The 27,539-nt window shown below is 37.3% G+C and overlaps 1 protein-coding gene across 1 annotated transcript; it reads right to left on the reverse strand.

The window, feature by feature from the left end:
* Window positions 1–4,009: 4,009 nt before the first annotated feature.
* On the reverse strand, window positions 4,010–9,021 carry LOC115626583 (CD109 antigen-like). Its single transcript, XM_030521964.1, has 7 exons — window positions 8,533–9,021; window positions 7,731–8,471; window positions 7,071–7,679; window positions 6,508–7,004; window positions 6,255–6,450; window positions 4,428–6,192; window positions 4,010–4,374 (listed from the first exon to the last, which is right to left on the reverse strand). The coding sequence occupies exons 1-7, from the start codon at window positions 8,856–8,858 to the stop codon at window positions 4,081–4,083; spliced, it is 4,428 nt and encodes a 1,475-aa protein (XP_030377824.1). The 5' UTR covers window positions 8,859–9,021; the 3' UTR covers window positions 4,010–4,080.
* Window positions 9,022–27,539: the final 18,518 nt, after the last annotated feature.

Consider the following 27,539-nt stretch of genomic DNA (forward strand, 5'->3'; position numbering starts at 1 on the left):
ATAATCGACGAAAAGATGGTGGGTATCGATTTGAAACTCATGAGTTTTCTCCAGGATTTGGCGTAGCGTGAATATCTGGTCAGTGGTGGATTTACCAGGCATAAAGCCGCACTGATAAGGCCCAATCAGTGCTATCGCAAATGGCTTTAGCTTATCACACACTACGCTTGATATGACCTTATATGCGACGGAAAGAAGGCTGATTCCACGATAGTTGGTGCAGACCGTGGGATCACCTTTTTTTAAGACGGGACATAGGACACCGAGATTCCAATCATCAGGCATGCTTTCAGTTAGCCATATTTTGCAAATGAGCTGGTGCATGCACCCTACCAACTCATTGCCGCCTGCCTTAAACAGCTCCGCAGGCAGCCCATCTGCTCCCGCAGATTTGTTGTTTTTGAGCCGCTGGATGGCTTTTTCGACTTCGTCATGGCTAGGTGACGGTACTTCAATACCATCGTCGGCGATCGGTTCTGTGGGGTCATCTCCGCTGGCGGAATTGTTAACATCTTCGCCTGATAGAAGATTGGAGAAATGTTCCCTCCACAGTCTCAGTGCCGCTTGCCCGTCCACCACCAGATTTCCTTCCGAGTTCTTACAGGCTGACGCTGCGGGCTTAAAACCTTGCGTTAGACGCTTCACCTTCTGGAAAAATTTCCTAGCGTCGTTCCTGTCTCTACAAAGCTCCATCTCCTCTCGCTCTCGCTTTTCTTGCTCTCTCTTCTTGCGTCTAAAAAGCCGCCTCTCCTCCCTCTTCTTCTCCCGATATACATCATGAACAGCGCGCGTTGTCGCCGTCTGCAGGGTTCTTTTGTACGCGGCATTCTTCGCTGCAGTGGCTTCGCGGCACTCCTCGTCGTACCATTGGTTTCTCGGTAGCGGCTGTTGGAAACCAATGACATCTTCTGCGGCTGTGTGCAGTGAGCGGGAAATATGTGCCCAAAGTCCGCTACCAGTATCGGTTTCCGAGAACGGTTGAGAAAGCAGCTCAGAGAGTTGGGCGGAGTAAGCTTCGGCAGTCTGTTGTGCTAGCAGCTTTCCGACGTCTAGTTTTCGCTGCGTGTTGGGGCGTACATTTTTCGCCATGCATAATCGCATGCGGACCTTGGCTGCAACAAGTTGGTGGTCCGAATCAATATTCACACCACGGAACGTACGCACGTCCAGCACACTGGATGCATGCCTTCCATCTATCACAACATGGTCTATTTGATTTTTTGTCATTCGATCGGGTGACTGCCAGGTAGCTTTGTGGATATCAAGGTGTTCAAATCTGGTGCTACTCACCACCATGTTTCGTGCTGCGGCGAAGTCAATTAGCCTCAGTCCATTGTTGGATGTTGTCTCGTGGAGGCTGAATTGTCCGACTGTCGGGGCAAAGACGCGCTCTCTTCCAACCTTGGCATTAAAATCGCCAAGAACAATTTTAATGTCATGAGAGGGGCAGCGGTCATAGACTGTCTCCAGTCTCGCATAGAACTCGTCCTTGGTAATCTCGTCTTTGTCCTCCGTCGGAGCGTGGACGCAAATCAGGCTTATGTTGAAAAATCTCGCCTTGACACGGATGGTTGCCAGCCGTTCGTTCACAGGTGTGAACCTAGAGACACAGTTACGCAGTCTCTTGCTGACCGCAAAACCGCATCCAAATTCGCGTCTTTCTGCATGGCAGCTGTAGTAGATGTCAAAGGCTGCTCTTTGGGAGCAACCCTGACCTGTCCATCGCATTTCCTGGATGGCGGTGATGTCAGCTCTTACTTTATTGAGCCTGCTTATTACCATAAATTTAATGAATGTACTTAATAAATTCTTAATTTTTTGCTCTTTTCGGCTATATTAGGTATCCCAACATTTTTACTTCCGATATATTATATCCTGTCATTGTAAGGTCGTCGTAGGATGGTTCTTGTTGTTGATTGTCGAAGAGGTTCTTCACATCTTAATCATCTCTTCCAACCCCAATCCGCAATCTCCGGGAGATAGTAAATTTTTTTTTTTATTTTTTGTTATTTTAGGCTGACGTTTGTTTGGCTTTCCTCGCATTACTAGCTAGCAGAAGTCTTCCCAAATCGATTGGAAGATTTGATATTTATGTAAAAAAGTCGTCCTTTTTTGAGTTTATTGCTGTGTTCTAAGTTTCTTTTTTCCTCTGCCTACAAGATTTAATTTTAATTTTTAAAGTTTAATTTTTTAATGTGGGCTTATTTTAGGGCTTTTATAGGCTTATAACCTATGTTTATTATAAATTTTTATAAAGCTTGCGTCAAAAGCCAACAAAAATAAATTTTTGATTTGTCGTTTTTATGGCAGTCTTCGTTCCCTATTGCACAATTTTGTCAAATTATATTGGAGAATAAGTGTTTTTATTAGCGATATTATTTAGTTTTGCAAAAATTCAGAACAAAACCTTTCTAAATAAAATGCTTCGCATGCGATGAGTTTTCTCACTTTAAGAAATAAAATCTTCTAAATCAGTCCAATTATTGATCCCTAACATTGCCCCTGCCATATTTGAATCCCTCAGAAATAGTAAAACAGCATTATCTTTAAGTCGTTAAAATCCGTTTGCGGAGAACAATAAAAAGCACCGGACAACGAATATAACTCTTTGACATCGCGCTAAAAAGCAGCGCTTGAGATTTATGGAACATCAAAGGCACAACTTCAGTTCCGACCCGATATTCTAGACACGTGACGATAAGTGGAACTTCAATATAATTTAACACAAAAGGCAAATAGTGAAGCGGACAAATGCATGTATGTGAGGAACAAAACCGGGTCCAGGTCGCAAAGGACCCTTGTAAAACAAACATGCAACGCATAAACGATGAAGCCAGCAACAACCACAACAACAACTACAAAAAGAGACCATACAACGTGCAATAAAAACTAAATTATATCCTTTCACGTTCAAGTGGCAGACGCGACCGTGCGGCATGCACAAAAAACAAGGAAGAAGACAGCAACATGTTGCCACATGGACGACTCAGCATAACATATTCGATCCCATCCGATCCGAAGCGAGTCAAGACGACTCGAGTCGAGACGAGTCGGGCGACCCACGCACTATTTAATTTAGTACAAAATTATTATGCGCAACATTAGCAGTCGGCCCGAGTTGGCGAGTGTGAAGCGTGAGGTGCCTCAAATGAAGTGTGAATTTTGCTGTCAGCCCGTCATTTCAAGAGAGACGCCGCCGCCGCACCGTCGTCTTTTTCTTCTTCTTCTTTGCCGCCACTGTTAAGTCAGTCGGAGTTTTCTGTTTTGAAGTGCCACAAGGATTTTCAACACGCGTAATCGTTTTTGTGCCGTCTTCTGTCTTCTGTTTATTCTCCGCCTATTCCATGCGTCTTCTTTCGTTTCGGGTGCATCAAGCTGATATTAAATCATTAGACCTTAGCCCCCATAGGATATGCTATATATACTTTGTACCTGAACGTGAAACATGTAGCAGGCAGAACTTTTCTTCATTCCACACTTGGTTTATGTTGGGTCTCAGGGAAGCATAGAGTGAGCAGAAAAACCAATATATGTAATACCTCCTAGTCGAAGACTTAAAGTATATGCTAGAAGGTCTAAGCGTCAGATGCATATACAAGAAATAAGCAGAGAGAGGCGTATCAAAACCCATGGTATAGGTGCAGCTTAAATCCGACCATTTATCGTCTCTTTCGAAAACCTGTTACCCACAAGCTCGTTATGTGGGACCTAAACTTCATATAGACATATTATTTTATCGTTCAGGTAAAAACCGGAGTCAAAAACAAACATTTGGAACTCACTGACTACCATTTTGTTGATATCATTGGCCATGGCAAAGATCATGCGTTTTGGAAACTGAAAAATAAAGACCTAATATAAATAAAGTTTTAAACACATTAAAGGGTACACGGCTTCGGCGTCATTAAAATCATCTTCTTAGCTCGTTGTATAAACACCAAGATAGCCTATTCTTACAAGAGTCGGAGTTGGAAAGTTTTAAAAACTTCAGATGAAACCAATAAATCCATTTTCAAGTTTCCGTAATTTATTTTTCTGGCTTTACAGTAGTTCCACAAATTTTTGAGGATTACAATTCAATTAATTCTCAATAGATTCACTGTCTTCGGTTGTGGGTTCGGGATTATAATGCTGTTCGTTTTTAGTTTTGCAAACGTTAGCATCATATAACGCTGAAGGCTCTGACTCGATTTCATAGTATTTGACATGATTTCGTTTTGTGTCACTGTAATCGAAGATTACAATGGGTACGGGTTTCTGGCCAACAACATCGTACATCTTGTATAGTGAAATATTCCTGCACACAGTCACATATTTGTCTAGCTCTAAAATATGGAATACTACCATAGGCATCTCGTTAAATTGATTTACGATCTAAAACAATGTCATATGAGATAAAAGCCTTACTAATAAATGCATTGACTGACCTCAGATGTATGATCGCCGATTGTATAGCCGGAGGGTATTGATATCTTCAGTGTTGCCAAAGCCAGGATTTCTTTGTTTTTAAGATCCATGCATACCTTCAGCAACATCCTGTTTGGTCCGTTTAAGGGACATAAATAGTCTCTTGTTTGAAAACTATCGGACACTATAGAGATATCATTGTACTGATATGATAATTGAACCATAGATGCGCCAGAGCCCCGGATATAAATGTTTATCGATGCGGTTGATTGAGGCAACTTGAAGCGTTGCATCTGCAGGTCGTTATTCCTAAATTGTTTGATAATCTTGCTGTTCTGGAGCTGATCAGTATCTTTACTATGCACAGTCACGGTTATATCCCACAAGACTTCACTGTAGCCAATTTTTTCAGCGAACTTGATCAGAGCTTGAAGGCCCAAGACTGTATCCATTGTGGAACCGAATCCTCCAAGGCTGTTCCGTTGCGCCACTAGCCAGTCAACAACATCTGACACTTTTCTGGGTTGCCAAACATCTAGTATGAGGAGCAGCATATAGGATGTGACCTTCACATCGACTTCCCACCAATGCTCTGTATCGTATTTATTCTGAAGAAATTCGATCAAGTCCCTGATGTAGCGATCACTTACATAGAAGGTAGAGTCCGCTTTCTGTAGCGCGTATGAGGCCAGAACCTTAGAAAGTGCATCCTGTTCCCCATTTACTTCACTGTTTAAATATGAAATCGCTTGCTTGATAGCCATTGCTGTCGCCGGGTCCGGTTTCTTTTTCGCCAACAAAGCTAATAGTGAGTCAGCCGTCAATGCCAGTCGGGAATTTTGATAATCGAAAAGAACAGCCGAGCGATCAATGAAATTTCCACCAGATTGCTGCTTGTCTAATACAAATTTCTGCCAAGCGTCCTGCAGATCATTATCGATCTGCACCAGCGAGGACATTTCACTTAGCAAGCGTAGCGCATATGCTGTCAACCAAGTAGAACAATTCCGCGACTCCTCGAATAATTTTATGCCACCGTCTCGACAGCCATAATTCCGTAACATTAGGTTCAGATTATTCCTTAGATTCTTAATTATACGTGCTTTTATATCCGGCGACAATTTCTTAATGGATTGCAGATAATTATACGCCAAATAGTTGGACACCATTACAGACAAAATGTGGTCAGCACCGCTTTTTTGAACGTGCAGTAGGTTCTCCAGATTCTCAAAGACCGGGCCCAATATATTTGGACCTACGGCCAATTCAATCTGTGCCGAACCCGTTACATAGTCCCTGGGTAATTCCACCATAAATGTATGATCAATGGAATCGTTTTGTGCGAGATCTACAAAAATGGCGAGATTTCTGAAATCCCGAACGCCCTCAGCAACGACCTTGATAGTCTTCAGGTGCTTGTGTTCTGCCATTATTGAGGAGGCTGTTAATTGGAAAGTCAGGTTGCCCAGCCGCCTTGGTCGTAGCAGAAAGGACACCATTTCCGATTCGTTGGACAGTACGTTGACGGTTTGTGTACGGTTCTCTCCTATGATGGATGCGTTCGAGGAATCCACAAATTCGAATTCGCCATCGAGAATCAACAAAGTAACCTGCACATCTAAGTTCTTAGGTAGATAGTTAGAAACCACAGCGGGTACGGTTATGATTTCCCCCAGCATTACTGAATCGGGCAAGTCCGCTGAAACAAAGAAGGAACGAAAAGCCCTAATTGTGGTTGGTGGGCCTAGAACGCCCAAACCCTTTTGCGGATGCAAGCTGAATGCACTGAAATGGAGGAAATAAATAGATGATGGATTCCGTTTTTTTAAATTGAATTAAGCATTAACCTTAGTATCCAGTTAGTAGCTCTGTCGGGCAGAATTTTCGTATACGTAAATACTTCTGAGGAACTGTTCTCGAAGCTGACGAATAACAAGGTATCTGCCAAGCTCAAATGGAACTTATCGTCATTATCATTCGAATGATGAGTGCGCGGTTTACGAAAACCGATAAAACTTCGTCCTGAAAAGCGTTCGTGTGTGCCTAAAGGACTTCGTAGTAAGCAACTGACTTAGTTAATACTTAATAAGCTCAACTTACCGTTATATTTAGGGGTATAGTTAGCATTTGTCAGTGTCACGATGTGTGGTGACATTTTCCAAAGGCCGTATTTATTGGAGAGCAAGTGACGCCAATCCAAGTCCTGGCCCCCTCCAGGATACAGCACGCGTTCATCAACAGCAATCAAGCCAACAAATGAGTGGGGAGCTGTCCTAATCTGCAGATCAACCTTAGCTCCTGGTAATACCTTAGGCGGTGCCGTTATATTGATTTTGTTCTCCAATTCCGTGTTTACTACGATATTCTGCTCCACAGACCGAAACTTTCCAGCTGCGTTCACATAGTAGATGTAGATTTTACCGGAATATACCAGATCAATAGTTGGTGTTATGGTTATATTGTAGGTCTTTGTTGGCGTTGCGAGCTCGACGCGCTTTGTAATCAGTATTTTGCCCCAACCAATGATGTGGTAGAATAAAAAGCTGAAGGAGTCTTCTGAGATCAGTGTTATCTTATGCTTTTGTCCCAAAGCTAAGCTAGAAAAAAAGACAACAAAAAGGGGGTCTATCAATGGGGTATGTCTATTAAGAATTTCGGCTTACGCAGGCATCTTTTTCGGATAATTCATCTGCACCTTAAATATGTGGTGTTCTTCGGACAAAACTTTGCCAAAATCACGCTCTTCATCAGCATAAATCAACTTCAGATGATAGTGTCCTGTCTGGGATGGCAGCACGATTTTCATCCACAATATACTCTCATTATTGGTGTGACCCTCAAATTTTAACGTCTTCTTTGGCATACCACTATCCAGCGGCTCGAACAAGGCCCTTAATAACTTTTTGGTGTCCCACGGCTTTGATCCATTGACATAAGTAATGTTGAAGGCGATCTTGTTTACCTTGGGGTAGAAGAATTTTGTACAGGGGGTTCCGCGTTCGCTAACGCAACATATTTTGTAGCGATAGGAGTAGAGAGAAGTGCTGCCCATTTCAATGATCTGATCACCAGTGTCCGTATTATCGACAATAGCCATAAATGACACTCTTTTTTGCTGCTGATGCTCCAATTCCTTCGCGTATTGCTTAAGATTTAGGTTAAGCTTTGCCTTTCCGTTGACTAAGTTGGCAAAGCTTGACTGCTTTTTGTGGTCGGTCGGCAAATCTGGCTGAAGCTCGACCTTACCAACTACAGGACGGCCATTGGTATACCTGAAAGGGGAAATAAAATGATGTTAGGCATGGAATATTAATATTACTTACCTAGCATAAACAAATACTTCCATATTCTCATCTTTTATTGATATTTTCGGTGGCGCCTCAATTCTTACATGATACTCTCGCGAATTATTGCGGGATGCAGCGATCCCTTGATCCAAATCTTTAGAAAGGTGCTCCTCCCCTTCCTCCGCAGACTCGGATACATTTGCAGTGATTTGTACTTCGGAGCTATCCTGAATTATATTGACTTCTTTAAACACCTGCACTTCGCCATCGTAATCGATATCGAGCTGTACATCACTATTTTGTGGAGGTGGCAATCTAATTTTAAATGAAACTGTACTATCCGAATTGAGCTGACTTTTAAAAACGACTAGCTTCTTTCTATAACGAAATACAGCCTTAACTATTTTATTTGGAATTGTCTGTTTTGTTCCGTTTATATGGTTGATCTTAAAAGTGATCTCCGTTTCCTCGCCAGCGATGAATACGTCACATAAAGAATCGCCATAGCACGCTATCTCGTAGGTGTTATTATGCAGGATCATTCTGCCATTTACCAGAACATGCTCTTGTGTTAAGGCATCATCTACCGTCACAATAAACTTTATTTCTTTAACTGGACTATTGAGCAGTTGATGCCGATATGGCTCAAGATATAGATAAGCAGTTGCTCTGCCTTTAATCATGACAGCAAAGCTCGATTTGGCTAAAGCGGATAAACGATCCAACACTGGTCTGAGCTCTACTCGTCCTGCCTCCAATGGCTTTCCGTTAAAGTACCTAGAAAGTACAGAAAATATTCAACTATAGACATAAGTTTGTTCTGGTAATTAAAACTTACCTAGCACGAACAATTATCTCCACGATTTTGTCTCTTATCGAAACTTTTGAAGGCGCCTCAATGTTCACATGGAACTTGGGCTTAGAGTAATCTGCCACATAAACATTCACTGTATTACTTATCTTCAGACCATTTAGCCGCACAATTGCTTTCAATCTGCAAGGCCCTGAAAGATCCTTATGCTTAATTAAATCAAAATTTCCGAAATAAACGCCTCTTGCGGTTTTGGGATGTGCTTTCGCTTGAAGAACGCCAATATTTTGCTGTAATTCAACAGATATGGTATAGGGCAGCAAGAACGGACGTAAATTGTCATCTAAAATCATCACATAATAATGGATAGTATCGCTCCTTCTGTACCATTTCTTATCCGGTTTTATTACGACATTAGGTTTGACATCCACCCAAAGGAGCTCAGCGGATTCCTTAAACTTTATTCCAGAAGTGCCTTCCACGGTCAGACTGTAGACAAGATTTTTTAACCAGGGCAGTTTGAACGTTAATTGCTTAAACTCTTCCGATGTTTTCAAAGTAATCGATTGCTCCTTTAGATGTGCGACTCCTGTGATTGCAACTTTAAGAGTGACTGGCTGCTTAGTATTGTGTACAGCGACAGCAACATTGTAGTCCATATAGGAGTGGACGATGCCTGAACCAATGATGGTAAAGTGCCTGTTCACAACAAAATGCATAGATTGAGGAAATTTCTTGTCATAATCAAAGACAGTCCTAACAGCATAACTAACTTTTCATAGAATTGATCTATTTGGTTAAAAATTGGAAAATTTAATATATTAACTACGTAGGTAAAAAAAAAATTATGTTGCTTTGGAATTGTGGACTTCATGGACGAAATGCTCTTGCAAGGTTGGGGGAGGAAAATAGATACAAATAAAAATTTACTTTTGTTGTCTAGGGACTAGGAGCGAATTTGGTTAATGTAGCTTCAGCCATTTCCAAAACCCAGGCGTTCATACAGTGGGATGCACGTACGAACAGACGGACATGCTTAGAACGATTTATCTCTTCATGCTGATGAAGAATATATATACTTTATAGTGTCGGCGAAGGTTCCTTCTGCAAATTACTCACTCTCCATAAGGGTAATATGTATACCCTTTTTAACCTATGTATACAGGATATAACGAATGAAATTCACTTGCTACTTACCCCTTTCCTTCGATCTGTGACAGCAATGTCATAAAAGTCGCGTAACTGATGAGCAATAAATGGTCTCTAAAGTTGTGCATCTTATATATGTAGGTTGGGAAATATTGATTTTCTTAAGACACCTTTACAGTATAAGTGATTTAGCTTTTTAATTTTATATATTTATTTATCTAAAAATATTTTGTATGACACCTTTAAAGTATCTTATTGATTTAATTTATTTATTTATCTAAATTATTTTCCTTACGACATCTTATTGGAGTGCCAAGTGCTGACTAAGTAAAGAAATAGTTTTGGTGCTCGGTATTTGGCGTGAAAATTTATAAAACGATTATACAATTTGTATGCTTAAAAGTTCTTTACGCTATTAACAAGCTATTCTACTTATATTACGAGTATTCAATATCATTTAAAAGTAATACGACGGACAGTCTTCATATAAATAGGATAGGTTGAATTAGCAAAGATTTTATTTAAAGAATTTTTGGAGCACTTTTTCGCAGTCACGTGAGTTTCTACTAATATTTAAGCCATCACTGTCTGACCACTTAACTGCTTTTGATTATAAACTCGTGCTACTCGTAAACTACTAAGGAAAATGTCAGGAGAAGCCATTCAACATCCGCAGTCATGCCAAAAAAAAAAAAAAAACAAGCCACTGAAGTCTGAAGTATTCATTTCATTGTAGGTCGCTGACATTATTTCTGCTTACTTCAGCAATGCCCGCTCAATTCTGCTGGCAAAGTGAAAGCATCGTTTTCATTTCATTTAAAATGCTGTCAGCACCTAACCCAAGCGACCCAAATTGTGCGCCAGAGAGTGAGAGAACAGAACAGGGCACTGGCACTGGTACTGGCACTCCACTTCATGTCCTTTTTATGGCACTTTCAACGCGTCATTGAGTGTGCCGCGGCGCGTACTCATCAACATTTAAGGCGACGATGAGAGGAGCAGGAGGAGGAGCAGGAGGAGGAGTAGGAAGATGAAGGCACAGGGCCTTGGCTGTGGAAGTGCTGCCAACCATTCAAGCTGAAAATGAAGACGCTTAGACGTCGGACGTCGGAGAGAAGCACAAATTCTAAAGTGTGTGCGTCTAGTATGGCTGTGAGTGTGTGTGTGTTTCTGTGTGTGTGTGAGTGTGTTTGCGTTCGTACTCGTGCTCAGGAGCGACGCGGCGTTTATAATCAAATTAGAAGCGAAGCGTAAGATCAAAGAGACACAACGACGACGACGACGAAGACGACGACGACACGCTCATTTAACCGAAGACGAACTCATCGTGGCCATTGCGCTTTGTTCTCTGCTCAACTCAAGAAGTTCAGAAGTTGGGGGTAAGAAAAAGTAGGCGCGACATAACGCGCAAATGTCCAAAACATGCCTGACGGCATCTGCCACAAAAATGTTTAAAAATATGATGAGGGACCAGTGCGTGTATGCTTGTATGTGTGTGTGAAGGAAGGTGTTGTTCCATTCTCTCCCCCCTCTCCCTCTACCTCTACCTCTCCCTCTCACCAGCTCACTCTTTCATTCGTAATATCTAGCTGACAACTTGAAGTGGAAATGACTATGTCGACTGAAGAAGACGTCTCATTAATGACAACAAGGAGCCCTCGTCGCCGTGTCCGTCTCCGTCGCCATCTCCGTCGCCGTCATCGTCGTCGTTGTCGTTGTCGTCTGTTCTGTTGTTGTTGTTCTCGTCGTAAAAGGAAAGGTGTATTATGCACTCGATCTGGACAAGGGATATAAACTAGATATGGGCGCATTCGGTTGGTTTTTGTCGTGACACGAACTTTACGCTAAAATATAAACCTGATAATAAATGTTTTTACACGTAGATTGGTTCCAGAAACAACCGTGTAAAAAAATACATTGATTATACAAGTATGCAAAAATAGCTGATTGGTTTCTTATCTCTAAAGAAATATATGTGAAATTTTTAATTTTCAAACCATGTCATATCAAAATCGTGTAAAAAAAGACCGTATAAAAACAGAATTAGATGTATTGTCATAACCAGAAATGGCTCGTTTATTTAAATTTGCTTTGTTATAAATAGGAACTCTTTTATTTTTATTTTATTTTTATTGTCAATAATTAGTAAGCTGGACAGCGATTTATTGAAAATCATTTCGAGATAGTTTTAGTAGGGAAGGATTTAATTTCCTTTTTGGAAAAAACATGCTTCTAATTGTCGGCTCTCAATTTATTATTATTTAACAAAAAATGTGACAAACAAATTTTAGAAATCATTAACCCTTAAAAAGAGCAATTCCCTACACCTATATAATATATTTATAATTTTTTCTCAGCTAATATAATATTAATATCCAATACCAAAAACAAAATGTCTAATTTCATTATTCTATGGTCCTTCAATTGTTATTTAATAATAACAGAAAATGTGATAAACAAATTTTTAAAATTCTTAAACTCTTAAAAAGAATAATTCTTCATAAACTCTTAAAAAAAAATAATTCTCCACACTCGTATAATATATTTATAATATTTTTCTCAGCTAATACAATAATAATATTTAATATGAAATTTAATTTAATTTTTGTGTTGAAACAATTAATTCTGTTTAATTAGACTTATTAATATATGTAAATCCAGCAGATAGTTCTTACTTCGTAAGAAGAATATTCGTTTATCTGCGAGAGTATTATTATTATCTTCGTTCTATACTTTATTTAAGATCAGTCCTGGGTTCAACATTTGTAAAATTTCCTGAGAACTCTTGACTTCTGCGATGATGATTGTGAGACTTTTATGAAAGAGATATTTTGTTACGGACATATCCACCAGCGCTGAGTGCTGTCCTGTTTAAATTAAATATTATTCATCTTCTAAGCAATCGATATTTCTTTTATAGAAATAAAAACAAAAAAAGGGGAAATTTTAAAAAAGTATTTTGCTTATTTATTTTATTTTGTTTGACATTTAAAAGAGCAGCCAATATTTGCATGCACATTTGAAGTGAATACTAAATATTTACATTTCTTTTAGCTGTATTATTAATTATTAATAAATTTGTTGCTCCTCACGCATCTCTAATGCCCGGCAACACGCCGAGGTCCATCAACAATAAACTCGGGCTGTCAATGCGCTGCCGCTTCAAGTTTTGTGGAATTGTTTTCTCATATTTCTAAAGCGCTCAAGTGTTTTGGTTGCGATGGCAGCTCTAACCACTTCCTCGAAGGAAGGATCATAGCAATGGCATATAATTGAAAAGATTGCTGGCTGATGGAGCTCATGGTGGTGGCAATGGTCCCGCTTGGTGCTGGTGTTGTTGTTGTCGTTGTTGGTGCTGTGTGGACCGCTGACACTTAAAGTTGATTATGAGTGAGAGTCGCACGTTGAAGAGGTAGAAGTTAGAGTTAGAGATGGAGATGGAGCTGGAGCTGGAGTTGGCAATGATTTTCATGATGATGTTGCTGCTGATGTTGTTGGTGACGACAGGTTAAATGTTTTCATTATGGATTGTATACAGCGGCGGCAGTTTTTCCATAATTGGAACTGCATTCAAGTGTCTGAAGTGCTGTTGGGTTTCTGCCTGCCTCTTGCTCATATGAAAAGTAAATTGAGTTCTCGGTAGTAGTCGGCATTTGGGTTGAAGCTTTTGCCAAGAACATGACTTGAAATCGATGAGATTTATGAGTGGTTTTTCTTTTTCGACCAACCGCTTCAATTAGTTCCTCGAATTCTAACAGCCTGTCGCGTCCATCCATCCCTCTCTATACTATACGAGTATGTATGTATGTTTGTAGGTCTCATGTCAACTTCCGTTGGCACTTGAGTGTCAGCCCGAAAATGTAGCATAAATTATGCACTTGAGCTCAAGAATCTGTCATGAGTGCGACAGAGAAACGATCTTATTTATGGCATTGCACCAACAACTATAAAACTAATTAAACACTTAAGAGCGATCGCCATCAGGCACATACTATATACATATATTTAAAAGAATACTCGTATGCTTAAAACAATTCACTTGCCAGCAAGCGCTGCACTTATCTTGCTAGAGTTGTATGTGAACTGAAATATGAAATATTTTTTTACTTGATTTTCAGGGCAGGCAGCTGAGGAATATAGTGGGTTCTCCTGGTGCAAAGAAAAGCTTTCAAAGGTGTAACATTTTCGCCAGATATTCAAAAAACAACCAATACATATAACTAATCTTTAGATGAAGGCCCTTCTGTTAGTTTTAAGATTTTTGCTTTAAGCTAGCATTATATAAATAAATAAACAAATGTCTTGACTAGGAGAATTCCACTGGTTGAATAGTTATTGTGTATTTAGGGTGTTGTGTTGGATTTTAAAAATGTTGCCTAACTTAACTAGATTTCTGTTCTACTGATCCTTTTATGGACTCGAAAAGCAGAAAACAGCTGATAAAGTCCTGGAACTGTTGACTTTAGTTTGCAAAATATATTTTATTGGCAATGGCAATGAATTTAAATTAGTTTTATGTACTTAATGATCTGATATTATTATATAATTATTATACTCGTAGTTTGTGGTCTTGTTTATGCTTGCAAGCGCATTTCCCCACACATCAGTCAGTTCATCAGTCATTCATTTGTTCCTACTTTAATTTATGGCTCCATTAGTTATTGCAAGAGATCTACACAAAAAAGGGAAAGGGGTAAAGGGTTCACAATTCTAACTACATTATAAAAAACCCCAGTCTGGCTTGATAAAAATGAAGGCGCAATCGTGCGTTAAACAAACTTCCTGCACGAAACAGAAACGCCAACAACAATCGCTACGTGTTTAACCCTTTTACCCTTTCTAGTGATACACACGGGGCTTTTGTTTGCCTGAAATTGACTGATTACCCACAAAGTAACCGAATTTATTTGTCTGTAATTTGAGACATTTATAATTTCTGCTTTCGACGTTCTAGGAAATCGTGCAACTAACCCCTATTTATGCATATCTTTTTTCTCCGACAGCAGGTCGTCTACTTCGTGTACACGCCATATTTCAAAAGTGTAACATTTGTTGCTCTAAATGCTGCCTGCCACGGAGAGGGAGCAGAAAGTCAAATGGTCACATGCTCGCGTTGCTAATTAGTTGAGACAGTTGGGCGCACTCTAGAGCTTACATATATGGAGCGTGAGAATATTTAAGTTAACACAACTGCTCGACTACCTACAAGTATGTTGACTTCATTTCCATGGCTGAGCTAAGGGGGTTACCTTTGAGTTGCTTGATGTGTTGAAGCTATAAGAGTTAAGCGTTAAACTGCTCGTAAACAGTTTTAAGTACATCTTAAAAGATTTATTTGCCCGGGACTTTGCTGTCATTGCGTATGGGTTTTATGGGCTTCTGTACTATACAGTCGTTCTAAAGAACTGTTTCGAACATTATCCAAATTTTCAGTACGTTTAGCTTAATATTTTTTCCTATATTCTACCAGAGTTTTCCATTCGCAGCTATATAACATAACGATGGATACGTGGATTTGAAAAAACATGACATATCCAGATTGGTGTCCCTAGCTATTATGTTTCAAAAGTTTTCGCTTACTCGGATTATTATATTGATCATATATGTACTCGTATGTAGATAAATATTATAGAGCCTTATGGCCTCCTTCTGTCGGCTACAAAGATTAGTTTAAGCTGTTAAACAATAAATGAGATATTTAGGTTGTGGCAGTGTTGAATACTGCCTGAGTAGATTTGCAGCCAATAAAAAGAATTTGAAGTCTATCTTTTAATTATTAAAAAAACATTTTTACTGTCTTAGTAGGTGGTTTATTGAATAATTTAATGTAAAATTTAGAAAAGGTTTAATCAAATCAGAAATTCTAAGTTATGCATTTATTTTCAAATTGCACTTTGATGTCTTTTTACTGCAAGTTTCGGGACATCATATACAACCTCTGAGCCATCCATCCCATCACCAGAGAAACAACAATTGCATCAAAAACAAAAAAAAAGTATATCAAGAGTGTGTCTTTTTGGTCCAATAAATTTTAGTTCAAGCAGTTAGAAAAATATCATAAAATACAAAATGAAGTACGCTCGACATGTCTCGGCTGCTCGAAAATTTATGTGGCAATTTTGTGCAGAATAAATGGCACAAATACATACACACACACGCACGCACCCACACACACACACACACACATGTACATACGTGGAGAAAGATACAAACAATATGGCAGCAGAGCCGGTGGGGGTGGGGGTGAGGGTGCAGGCGGAAGCCAATGAATAACCATTTTACTTTTTTGAAAATTAGTCGGGTTAAATGGCACGCGCACAGGTCCAGTCCTGAGACAACCTCTCACAGATGTCCTGCGTTGTATGTACCATGTGTTCTCTATACACTTCAAAAAATAACTTATTCATTTTAGAAATTTCTTCATTAATGCTTGTACAAAAGACGAAAAGGAAAGAATGTATGTAACAAGTAGAAGGATTTGTGATGAGACAAATTTAATAAAAGTTTAAATTTTATACATATATATATATTCTTATATTTATTTCATTAACAAACAAACATGTTGATGTAAAAGTAGAGAACTAAAACAAAATACACTAAGGAATAAAAAAGACCAAAACAGCAAGAACAAATCCGACTCGGCGGGGAGATTTTATTTGCCAAACAACAGAGTATTATTAGTCATTACAAAAACAACAAATAGAGATGTAGAAATAATAATAGAACCCCAAATTCAAGTAATATTAAATGAAAATACTAGTACATTACAATTAAAACACTTAAATAATAAAAGATTAAAATATAATTAACAATTTAACAATTTATATATGTTCTTGTAAAGTTATTATATATGATATTTTTTATATATCATTAACTATTTCAAAGTAATTAACTTTTTAAAATAAATTTAAAATTTTTAAAAACTAGACAGTATAATGGTAATTATAACAAAATTTTGACTTTGGAAATTGATGAAAAACTTACAAAATTAATCAAATAAACTCGTATATAGCTATAAATTTGTAAAGATTATACAAATAGGCACATCAACCACAATACCTCAACAAAATTGCTGTAGGAATTTAAATTTCTCCTACAACCAGATATGGATTGGTTTACAGTCAAATAAAATAAAAGGCGTTATTAGACAGAGTTGATAAAAGACTAATCATTTGAGAAGAGTTTCAAAAAGAGTAGAAAACAAAAATAAAATATTTAATATAAGATTAATAAGATTAAAATACAACCAAATATTATATAATTATGAAGAAGCCATAATAACAGACATTAGCTTAAGACAAATTCAAATTAAATAAGAATAGAATGTTTTTCGAGAGCAATTCACAGCACAAACTAATCCTGCTTAAGGCTAAGGGGAATATGCGTTACAAGTTTGGTTATGGTAGCTCTTATAGAGATCCTTGATCATCCAAATGGACCTGATTATATCGACTCATCAGGTCATACTGATTAGGAATATATGTATATATTATACTTTGTGGTATTTACAATGCTTCTTTATATATTCCTTGGGTGCTGGTTATATAAACTACAAGTAGTTGTGTTCTAAAGAAAAGCCTTTTAAAATTGTAGCCAGCAGAGGCTTTGTTATGTATCCCTTGGGTATTGGTTATGTAAAAGTGAAATGAAATCCTTTTCCTATAATTCGGAAACAGAACCTTCGGGTGCAACATAGTTAATTCATTCATTGATTTTCCATTTCTAAGTAGATTTACAGTAAAGAGTTATAATTTTGGAGTCACTTTTTTTTTTGCTGAGTGAACAATATATTCCCAGAGTGGTTGGCAAGTCAGCCCACAGAGTGGCTGCCCACTAAAAACTAGCGAACTAAGTTGAAGCTGGACACTGGACGCTGCGGGCAAGGGCAAGAGCTTGTGTGGCTATTGTGGCTTCTGGTTCATTGGTGGACAGGAACATACGGTAGATTGGTGTGTGTGTGTGTGTGTGTGGGTGTGGAAACTTCAGCACTTGGTGCGTTGTCGGTCATGTTGCATAAATCTCATTTCGGTTTTATTTACTCGACGTTCATACTATATGGTTGTTGTCGTCATCGTCGTCGTCGTCGCTGGCTGTTGTCTTTCTAGTTGTTGTTGCTTTTGCTGGCAAATAAATTCATTTAGTGGCATTTAGTGCCCTTTCACCTTATTGTTGTTGTTGCTGTTCCCGTTCCTGGTGGGTAGTCGGTGGTAGATGGTTAGAAGGAGGCAAGCCATATCAAAGCGCGTGTGTGTTGTGCATTTTATGGCACTTTCTGCGTTTTTGCGGCCAAACATGAAGTGAAAATTACACACACACACACACACACACGCATACACAGACGCACTCATACAGGCGCAACTGTAGCGGAATTGTTTTGCCCCACCCACCCCTGTATGTGGTTTCGGGTACCCTGTGCAGGATTTGGCTTTTGTCGGCAGTTAATTTTCATATTTTCCAGCCGCACTTTCCTCCCTTCCTGCCCTCTCCACCCTTCACGAATGTTCGCTTCATGGACATTTTGTCGTAAATAAATTTAACAATTTATTTAGATTGCAATGACAGGCGGATGCTATTAAAACTGCAATTTATGGTGCCCCTTATGCGACCGAGGGCGAACGCACTGTCAATGCGTGTGGAGGCGTGTGGGGGCGTGCGGGGGCGTGCTTTGTGGCGATCAGGGGTTAGGCATGAGAAACGCAGCTTTAAGATATCTGAAAACTCGAATCTATCAATGTCAGCAGCAAATCCTTTTAAGATGCAATCAATGGATTACTTCGATTCTACACACTGAACAATATGTCTAATAAAATAGAAAGATACCTGCTTAAGAAGTTTCTGAAACGACTAATGCTCTCTGCCTTTAAAGTAAAAGTAATTAAAGCCATAGAGTCTATAATTAAGTTAGTTACTTCCTACAGTTGCCATAAAAAGACATGATTGGAATTTAAAAGAAGAAAAAGTAGAGCTTATGATTTGGTTTGAAGTTGGATTTATTTTTTTATTTAATTTAACATTTTTAACTCAGAATTAATCTTGAATCACAAAATTTGATACATATAAAAGTATATGTATAGCCAGAGCAACGAAGCCTTCAGTCTGGAAGTAGGATTTCAATTAATGCAGAACTGCCAAAATAGTTAACAATTCCGTCATAATTTACAGATTTACAGTTTACTTTGTATTACTTGGGGAATCGAAACCAAATTTGGAGCTGACTTAATAAACAGACTTTTTATAAAAGCGCTGCAGCCCATTGCTCCTCTTTGGAGCTCGCATTTCTAAGAACACAATTTATGTTGAGTTTTAATGCACAAAAATAAATTTTGAGAATAATCAGACAATCAGATAAATGAAGAGTTTTTTGGGCAAGCACTGAAGCCCGCCTTTTCGTTTCAAACTCGAATTTTTCAAAACCTCTCCTTTAAGCTTACCAGCTCTTACCGTTTTGGCTGACTAACTATTGCCTAAGAAAATTTCGAAAAAATGCGAACTCTGTAAAAGTAGAATTGCGGAAAAAATATTAAATATATGTTATATCGAAGTTTGAAGTGCGGTTGGATTACTCCGAGGTTACTAATGGATATATACTTACCAACTGCATAAAGAGAGAAAACTTATAGAATGGAAAGCTATTCCTAATCTGATATATGTATATCCTTATCTAATTTAGTTCAAAGGTCATCCACTATATAATCATACATATACACGTATTTTGATAATATTCCCTAATTGCTGTTTATTAATATTTGGAACTGTCTGCTCCCATCATTACTACAATATTGTTCATATTTTAAAAAATAATAATCTGAAGGTTATGCGTTTATCATAATTACTGGAAAACATTCAATGGTAGAAAATAAACCTTTTTCAAAGCTACCCAGATGGTATGGTTGCTACGAATTTTGTTCCCCATTTTCCCATTGTGCTTTGCATTTATTTTTAATCACCAATCATTCAGTCAGATGTCAGTCACAAAAACAAGTTGAACGATTTGGATCGATCCTGGTGGGTGTGTTTATTTTATTATGAATTGAGACCTAATTCATAATAAGAACGATATATATGTCATATAATCTGGATTTTCAACTGGAGATTATTCGTTTATTAGCCCAACAAAGTATGCAAAATGGAGCGCATTCATAAAAATGCTTGTGTAAAAGTTTAAACTTTATGCAGAGGCAGTCAGCCAGCAGAGACGGCGCTATAAACAAAAACATAAACCATAAAAAGACTTAAAACTCGCAAGAACGCAAATTATGTGCTACAATTTATGGAAAATACTTTTCCTTATTTGTGTTGTTGTTGCTGTTGTTGTGTTTTTTGCTCAACGAGAGAAACGCGCAAAATGAAGGAAAAATCTGTTTCATCACATTTTTACGATTATTACATTTATTTTTGCCAGAACGAATATGAAATTTACGAGCGCTCAAGTAAATTTTAATGCGCTGTAAACGCCAAAGACCCAAACCCTGTTCGCATGTGTATGTGTGCAAGTGTGTGTGTGTGTGTGAGAAAAATGAAGAAAAATGTGCGATAAAACATGAAAAGAAATATTTTTATATAACGCACACGATATTTAGCTGGGCTTTATATATAGTATGTATATCCCATATATACACAATATAAATCAACTGTGAACATTTTTGCCATAAAGTAAAAATTGTTATAGCCCCGAGACTGTCAGTTGACTGGCGAGCTGGACGCAACGGCATGCCGGGCAAGGGGCGGTGCCAAAATGGTCAAACGAGCAAATTTGTAGAAAAATATGTCAGAAATATGCAAATTTTCTTGAGAGGCAATCGGAGAGGAAAAAGGTTTCACTTCTATGAGAAAGGCAGCAGGGAATGGCCAGCGAGGGAGAGAGGGTCCTTAAATTTATGAGACGCATTGAAATGAAATGCTTTTTGAGCATGTCATTCCAGTTTTTGTGTGTGAAAATCTACGAACAGCAAATTTGTCGCATGGTCATGTAGATGTAATTTTCCTGCCTGTCCAAAACCCCCTCCCCTTCCCCGCCAGTATTTGGCGTTTTTGGTGGCATTCAAAATGTAAATTAATGGTCAGTTAAGCTGTCAGTCCTGTGTGTAAATCCTGAGCGTTTAACATTTGCCGCCTGGTGGTGATTTTCTCCTTTTTCTTCCTTTTTTTCCTTTTGTTGTTGTTGGTGTTGTTGATGAAAATGAAGCCAGCCAGCCAGTCAACAGATTTGTGGTGTTAATTTGCTGTGAAATGCTGCTGACCAGGCGAGCGCTCATGGTGTTTAACATAATTAATTGCCTGTATTTAATTCGGGTTAATTTTATTTATGGCTGCCATAATTTACAGTTGGCCATACTTTTTTTTTTTGGTTTAAACAAATAGTACTTAGCCGGCCCGTTGCATAAATGTAGAGATGCGGAAAGCCATTGCCTGGCACTTGCATATGACAAGAGCTTGACAGCTACTTTTGACAGCTAGCAGACAGCAAGGACTAAGCTGCTGCTAATGCCAACAACAACAACAACATCAACAGGAATAACAGCAGCATGATGCAAGGATTTTGAAACAAAAGGCAACAACAAAATAAACAAAAAAGTAACAACAAGAAGCAACAGTGACAATGGCACTGGCAGCTCTGACACTGACAGTTGTCAACTGCTTTACTCTCTTGTTGGTTGTAGCTGTTGGCCTTTATGCTTTCGTTTTTCTTTTATTTTTTTCTCCCCTTTTTCGCAACTCTATTCTTTACACTTCTGCTGTTTTTGTCACAATTTTTCTCGTACTGTTGTTTTATTTTTTCTTCGTTTTTTCTTTTGTAAATGACAATCTTGATGTTTCATTATTGTGGACTTCCCCTGCTGTCTGGCTGACTTTACTGGCTTTTAACTGCGGGTGTTAACTCTTTGGAACTACTTTTTAGAAATTGGCCATACACATACCTTCTTGGCCCACAGAAAATGGGCTTAATTGGAAGAATTAACACTTTTTTAAAAGAGAAGAAATACAAGTTTTGAAAGTTGAAAGATCATAGCAAAAGGAAAGTTGGTTCGTTCTATTGTCAGGAATATTGTGTGCAGCTTTAGTTGGGGTTTTAAACTTATTGAATTATAGAATAGACTTAATTTAAACATTTTACACATTTTTAAATAGAAGCAAAATATGAGATTAGAAAGCCTAAAGATCGTAAGTTAAATGGCTATTTTCAGCAGGAATTTATGCAACTTTAATTCACTTTTTTTTAACCTTGTAGTATTAGTTAGAGGAAAAAATAATAATATTCATTAGAAACTTTAAACCATTAATATTCTTAGGAAAATATAATATTAATAGCTCTTGTAATCTACTCCACAAAAAAAATTCTGTTTCTCTTACAGTTTTAAGATTTAAATTTAATAGGCTTTTTCGATGAGGAAAGAAATCGTTTTTCTTTAACTTTTCACAATTTGAAATAACTATATGAATTTAATTATGAACCCGTCTTAATTTCCTCTAAAATGAGCATAATTCAGGACTCAGGATTAGTGCGAAAGCCCAACAGCAACCTAGATGGTATCGTAAACAGCTAAGTACTTAGAGATTACTTGGGGTTTCCAACTGAACTCTGCAGAGGAATTAATCGCAGGATCAGGTACCTACATCGGATCAAAAAGCTGAGTCTGCGGCTGAGTAACTAATTTGCTAGCAGATTATCAAACTCTTTTTGTCCTATGGCAAATAAAATCTAGGGGATTCTGCATAAAAATCTTTGATTTATTTGTAACCTTCAGACCGCACTTCTTAGGTAAATAAAGATATTGAAAGAAAGCACACCAATAAAAATTGAGGTTACCTACCCATGTTCAAAGGTTAAATTAGTGTCATTTCGTAGATAAAACAATCATCTTTGAACATTGCTTGTGTGCTTTAAATGTTAGAAATAATATAACATTCAAATATTTTAGATGCATAGACTATAAACCACACTAATATGTAATAAGGCAGTCCCTAATCTTGGTCCAAATCTCGACAACTCAATTCACAACTTCAAAACTTAATAAGCAGTCAATAAATAAATAATAAACAATCTCGACAACTCAATTCACAACTTCAAAACTTAATAAGCAGTCAATAAATAAATAATAAACAATCAGCTTAGAAGTAGAAATACTATAGTTTTGCAGCCCAAACCCGCTCTAGACCATAAAATGTAGATTTCAAATAAAAATGGTCGTACAACGCGAATATCTTTATTACTAGAAGTGTGTTCTTATTTAATGATAAACTGTATCTTGAGAGTTCTGCCAATTCAGAAATAATACTTCTACGATAGTGTTTCACTTTTTGTTTGTGTTGAGAAAGTTGCAAAAATTTTAAAATTTCATTTACAGTTGCGAATCGTTTCTACAGGGAAGTCAGCTTTTAGTTTGTTTTTTTTTTTTTTTAAATTCATTTTAACGGATAAATAACTCACGTCCGAGTATTAAGAGCTTAACGTCAAAGTGTCACAGCCCTTGCTCCGTATCTTGAGTTGAGTTGAGTCTCTCTGTTTGGTCTGACAAATCCTTACGGACGCCGTCCACTTAATTATAATTTATGGAAACCCAAAAGATGAAATATGTGCGTCTGGCAACCGTTAAATATGCAAAATACGAGGCAAGTCGACAAACTTGAACACATTTACATTGCGCATAAAGGACAAGGAAGAGGGTTGCTTGTTGCGCCTTGTTCGCATCCTTCCGCCCAGACTAAATGACAATAATTGTTATTTTAATATTTATGACAGCAAATAAATTCCGTTTGTGTGACATGTGAAATGCACAGACGGCCGACAGCCGACAGCAGACAGCCAACAACTCATTCCCTTCTCCTCTACTATACTTCTCTAGCAGAATTTCATAGTTCATTATCAAATTTGTTATGCATACTTTTCAAGTGGCAAAGTGGCAGAGTGGCACAGTGGCAGTGCCCAGCTCCTCACCAGAAACAACGGCAACACGAACAGCAACCCTTGCCTTGCCACATTATGGCGCTTTAAGTGCAGTTCTCATGGTACCCGTTTCATTTCATCTTTTAGTTTTATTGTAATCTAAATTTCTACTACATTGCGCTCATTTGTACGCCTTTGTTGTGTTCCTTTTGTTTCATTGTAATTTTCAGCATATGCATTTGCATTGCACAGTCAAGCCTGTCTAAAAAGAACTTCTTTAACGAAGTTTTCTTATTAAAGAAGAAGTGGTGGAGCATTTCGTTTTTAAATCAATGATTTAATTTGTTAGGCACATACATTTCTTTGCCTCTAAAATCATTGCCAGTATCATGTAATAAATAAACTGCCAGTTAAAACTAATTATAAGAGTAGTTTAAAAATTTTTATAAAATATAGAAATTAACAGAAGTATTAAAAAAAAAATAGGGCTCAGTCGATATACATAATTTCTGTCTGTCCATCCGACTGTTTATATACTACGTCGCTATTGCATAAATACTGCTTAATTTATTATATGTATTGGGTCCCCTGACATCCCCTTTCAATATGTTTATGTTAAATACATAAATCAGTCAAAATCAGATAAAACAATATGATTTATTTGTAGAGCAACAAGTTCTAGTAATATAAAGTAGAACATACCATTAAAATGTTGCACTTTTTTGAAAAGAGTGAAGCAACAACAATGGAACAATCTACAAGTCAGCTCTATTACTCAATAATTAATTGTTTTGAACAAATTTCAGGTGCCATTTACAATTAGATCTTAGAAAGAAAATATAAGATCTAGAATAACCAATCATTCTCCTAAGACCTAAACTTTGCTAATTTAATTTTAATGGTTTTATCGCCCAATGCTGTGATAAGCCTCTGTTTATCCAAAAGGTACACTATTTATTTTCATATAAATGCATTATTTATATAAATAATCTATGTTTGGAACTAGCAGCTTCAATATATTATTGAAAAGAAAGAAAGAAAAACAATAAGATCTCTTTTCGAAAACAAGTTTTCTTTAGAGCAGTTTCCACTGTGGCAAGGTACGACCCTCTGTGTGTGTGTGTGTGTAACCACATTTAACTCTTTTTTTTCTACAATTGCCAGAGCGTGTGTTGTTGTTGCTGCTCTTGCTGCTGGCTGCCTCTCTTATGTTGCACTTTGAAAATAATGCGCATAATTTATGCTGTCATCTTGTGCATATTTAACTCAATTACTTCCGCACGTCCATCGGCATCGCCTTGGCTCGTTGATTCGAGCCCGTTGATAGGGGCCATCATGCCAACCCCGGCCCAATCCATTTTCTTACTTTATGCGATACTTATAGTTGTGCTGTCCCGAGAGTCTTGAGCCCGTGGCTCATTAAACGAAATTACTTTATTGACGAAAAATTTACATACAAAGTATTATGGTTGCCATCATGCTGCAGACGCGGCTATTAAGACTTTTTATTTATTAAGTAAAAGAGCTGCTTTCGTGGCTCCGTGGCACACATGGAGGAAGTGGTGCTGGCAAGTGCTGGCTATCATAACATCTTTGTGCCAAACAAAGGGCGAGAAGAGCTCTACTTAAAATCGTAATTTATTAAGGGCGGTAAATCAGAACTAACTATGCAACTAATTTAAAAATTTTAATTAACTAGCAAGTTGAAAATGTTGTTTTATACATTTTTAGAGTGCAACGGTATTTAAATTTGAAAATATTTATAAAAGTTTAACAAATTGGTTGCCCTTTAAAGAATTTTTATGAATATTCATGAATAAGTTTAATCAAAAATATAATTTGTTTTCTAAAAAATAAAGGATAAATTGTAAATTTTATTAAATTTCTTAAAAATTGTCATTTTAATACAGCTTCCACGAATTTTAATGTGATAAACCTTATTTAAATAGATTGAAAGGTAATAGTCTGGTTGAGAAAAGAGTTAAGGAAACATATGTTTGTATTTCTTGGTTTAAATTTGTAATTAGTTTTACACTTTTTACACATTTTCTCAGAGTTTGTTTGATTTTGAATATACCTGGGATTTCAGTTTATTCTTTCGTGCATTGTCTTTAATTTCTAGAAAATTGCATTTCTTATTGGTCAATAAGTTTAAATTATTGTTGGATTTTATAAAGAAAATTGAATCTTTGCTACAACAAACAGAAGAACCCTAGTGTAGTGAGTAAGCTTTTCTGAGCGTAGATGTCGTTCAATTAAGTTTTGAAAACAATCGACAATCTTAGAAAGTTTCAAATATTATTTTTTCTCTTAAAAAAAGCAAAATTTGTCAGCTTGAAAAGGGTATTGAGTTCGCAAAAGTTTTGCTCTTGAAATCCACTTCTGCTTTCCATTCACACATACAAGACGCGTAAGCTGAACAAATGAACTTCAAATGTGAACTACGACCCTGGAAAATAGCGACAAACTCTAAACTTGCCACAAAGCACTCGGAAAACAATGCACACTGCGTATATGAACAGAGAAGCAACACCAACAATAGGAACCAGTAATAACAATAACGAATGAAACTCAGACCGACTCATAAATAAAACAATTGACTAAAAACATAAATCAAACACTTAATACAATAGTTTCCGCTTTTATTATTATGTGTATTTCTGCCACCAAGTTCTGCTGTTGTGTGTGTTGTGCCACTCGCATAAAATTCCCATAAATTAAAATAACAGTAAAATAAAGCAGCAGCATTGAGGCACAAAAAGGAGAGTCGAGGCTGAGGCTGAGGCTGAGGAGGCACCACTCGTACTCACTCGTACATACTACTCGTAATACTCGTATAAGCCCATACAAAACGAGCAAATTAGCATACAAACTGTCTGCGGTTCGTGCAGAAAACTCCTCTATTGAAAAACGACGCATATGTGACTGACTGTACGGGTATGTGTGTGTGAGTGTGTGTGTGTCACTATATGGGAGTGTGGGTAAGTCGCACGATAATTTTAATACTTCACTTAATCATAAATGTCTGCGGACATGCAAGAAATCTAAATGGGCGACATACGTAAAACCTTCTGAAATAGCCATGATTGCGATTACCAGCAAGTTTGACGGCGCACAGTGGGCCAAATACAATTGTAAATATAGATATACACAGTCTTTTTTTACGCAGTTTTGGATATAGCACGGTTTGAAAATTGAAAATTTTATATATCTGGAACCAACCTATCGTGTAAAAACAGAATTAGGTGTAACTCTATATTAAGCACCCCAGAAGAAATGTATAATAACTTGTTAACAAGTCGAAACTGCTTCGTATAGTGTTATGGGAATCTAGAGCTAGAGGCTCTATTATTAGTCATTTAAAATGTTAGATGTTAGTATCAATCAATATCAATAAAGCAATAAAGACTTAACTCTTCATTCGAATTTGGTCAATTGTTGACAAATGCGTTCCATTTCTTAAGCAGAGAGCGGATTTGTCTACGAACTAGTCAAACATTGTCTACAAACATCATTTGTTGAAAAATTTCGAATAAAGAAAGCGGAAGGAAGGAAGAAGACATGGTCTTAAAAGCTTTACATATTTACTTAGATCAACAATTAAAAATATATAATTATAAAGAATAATGAAAATGTTTAATGTGAAAACTAAAACTATGATTAAATTGTAATGACTAGCGTAATAATTTAAAAGTAACCGATACTTGTAACGCTAGGATAAGGTTAATAAATAAATAAATAAAGGACTGCTGGTCATGTAGAAAAAGTCCCGAAATACCATATGCTTGGTACTCTTTACTTTTTGCTCCTTCTTTATTTTATTTACTTCGCACAAGAATCGCTCAGTGATTTCTACCTTTTTTTAGATCATCTCCATAGTTAGAGAGAGCAAACAGTTGCTTAAAAGCATCATTTAAAAACAAAGTTGTACTCCATCTAAATTTTGTTATTCGTAAATAAAATGTTTTTATAGCCTTAGGCACAAAAAGTCCAACTCTAG

Source organism: Scaptodrosophila lebanonensis, unplaced genomic scaffold (genome assembly GCF_003285725.1).
Source record: "Scaptodrosophila lebanonensis strain 11010-0011.00,11010-0021.00 unplaced genomic scaffold, SlebRS2 tig00000085-arrow-pilon, whole genome shotgun sequence".
Lineage (NCBI taxonomy): Eukaryota > Metazoa > Arthropoda > Insecta > Diptera > Drosophilidae > Scaptodrosophila > Scaptodrosophila lebanonensis.